The following is a 1,343-nucleotide window of genomic DNA, read 5'->3' as shown; positions in this document are numbered from 1 at the left end:
GGCAGCCTGACCTTTCTTGTTGTATGCCTGTAGGACATGTACATTTAAATTAAAATGATGAGGCAAGACTGAGTTTTCTACGTGAATTGTAAATATATCCTCCCTCCTCCTCTTCCCCAGACTTTTCTCATGTCCTGTAACTTTTTATATTTGTCTTTTTAAAATTAGATTATTGCTTTATGTACTGTGGTTTTCTGAATTACTACCTGACTTTTTTTGTATTAAACTTTTTTTCCCTGCAGGTGATGCTAGAATCACACCTCATTTCAATAGAAAGTGGAAGAAACAACCAAAATTCTTTTCTGTGTGAAAACATGATACCACATTTTGTAATATTCTTTATGCTTACTCTAATAGTCTGTATAAAAGCACCTTATCAGATAATAAGATAATGAGTAGATCTCTCTATGCTTTTATATTTTAAGAAGAAGCATAAAATTGCAAATCAGGAAATTGTCTATTTTCATATGAAGACTAGCCATTTCGAATCCATTTTGGAGATGTATTAATATTTTTTGAGGACTGATGTGTTTGGGATGTTTTTTCCACATACAATGTTAGGATTGTATGTGCCGTTAGTCTCCTTATTTTTTACAGAAAGGAATCAGAGGGTTAGCAGGATTAAGTAACTTGCCTGAGATCATTCATTTAGTACAGTGAATGAAACCCACATCTGCTCGATTCCAAAGCTTTTATAACTGTTATGTTGCCTTGCTGTAGTAGAGCCTAACATAAAAGCAAAGATATCAAGATTCATTTGTAGTTCGATGAGTGTAAAATGAAATGCCCACTAAGGTATCATAGTAATGCGTATCTAAATATATACTACTTTTAATTTCAGTCAGTGCCTGTGCCAACCAATGTTGTCACAGTTACTCCTGTAAAGCTGTTGAATACTGTAACTACCCCGGAGCCTTCAAGTTTCGGAGTATCACCAACCCCCTCCAGTGAGCCCAATCTCAAAACAGAGAACTCAGCGGTTGCTCAGACTCGTCTTTCTCCGGTAAGCTCTCACATATACCTTCCAAAAACAAAACAAACCTGTTGCCACTGAGTTGAACCTAACTCATAGTGACCCTATAGGACAGAGTAGAACTGCCTCATAGGGTTTCCAAGGAGCAGCTGATGGATTCAAACTGCTGACCTTTTGGTTAGCAGCTGAGCTGTTAACTACTGTGCCACCAGAGCTCTCACATGTACCTTACATGACTGCAATTCTTTACATATTTTCCCGGTAACATTTGTGATTGTTTTTGTTTGTATCTCCATGTTTAGATGATGCTAGAAAATGTGAACAAATGTAAGAACTTCCTAGCAATGTTAATAAAACTAGCATGTAGTGG

At 36.6% G+C, this 1,343-nt stretch overlaps 1 protein-coding gene across 1 annotated transcript in view; it reads left to right on the top strand.

Moving 5' to 3' along the window:
* TAF4B (TATA-box binding protein associated factor 4b) overlaps positions 1-1,343 on the top strand; it is a 170,959-nt gene that overhangs the window by 14,227 nt on the left and 155,389 nt on the right. The window contains exons 4-5 of the mRNA XM_023741858.1: positions 842-1,003; positions 1,276-1,343. The exon at positions 1,276-1,343 is cut by the window's right edge and continues 17 nt beyond it. Of these exons, the coding sequence (XP_023597626.1) occupies positions 842-1,003; positions 1,276-1,343 (230 nt within the window). The remainder of the gene's footprint in view (positions 1-841; positions 1,004-1,275) is intronic.

This window comes from Trichechus manatus, unplaced genomic scaffold, assembly GCF_000243295.1.
Source record: "Trichechus manatus latirostris isolate Lorelei unplaced genomic scaffold, TriManLat1.0 scaffold00193, whole genome shotgun sequence".
In the NCBI taxonomy this organism is placed as follows: domain Eukaryota; kingdom Metazoa; phylum Chordata; class Mammalia; order Sirenia; family Trichechidae; genus Trichechus; species Trichechus manatus.
The sequence above is the reverse complement of the archived record's forward strand: the minus strand, read 5'-3'. Positions and strand labels throughout refer to the sequence as shown.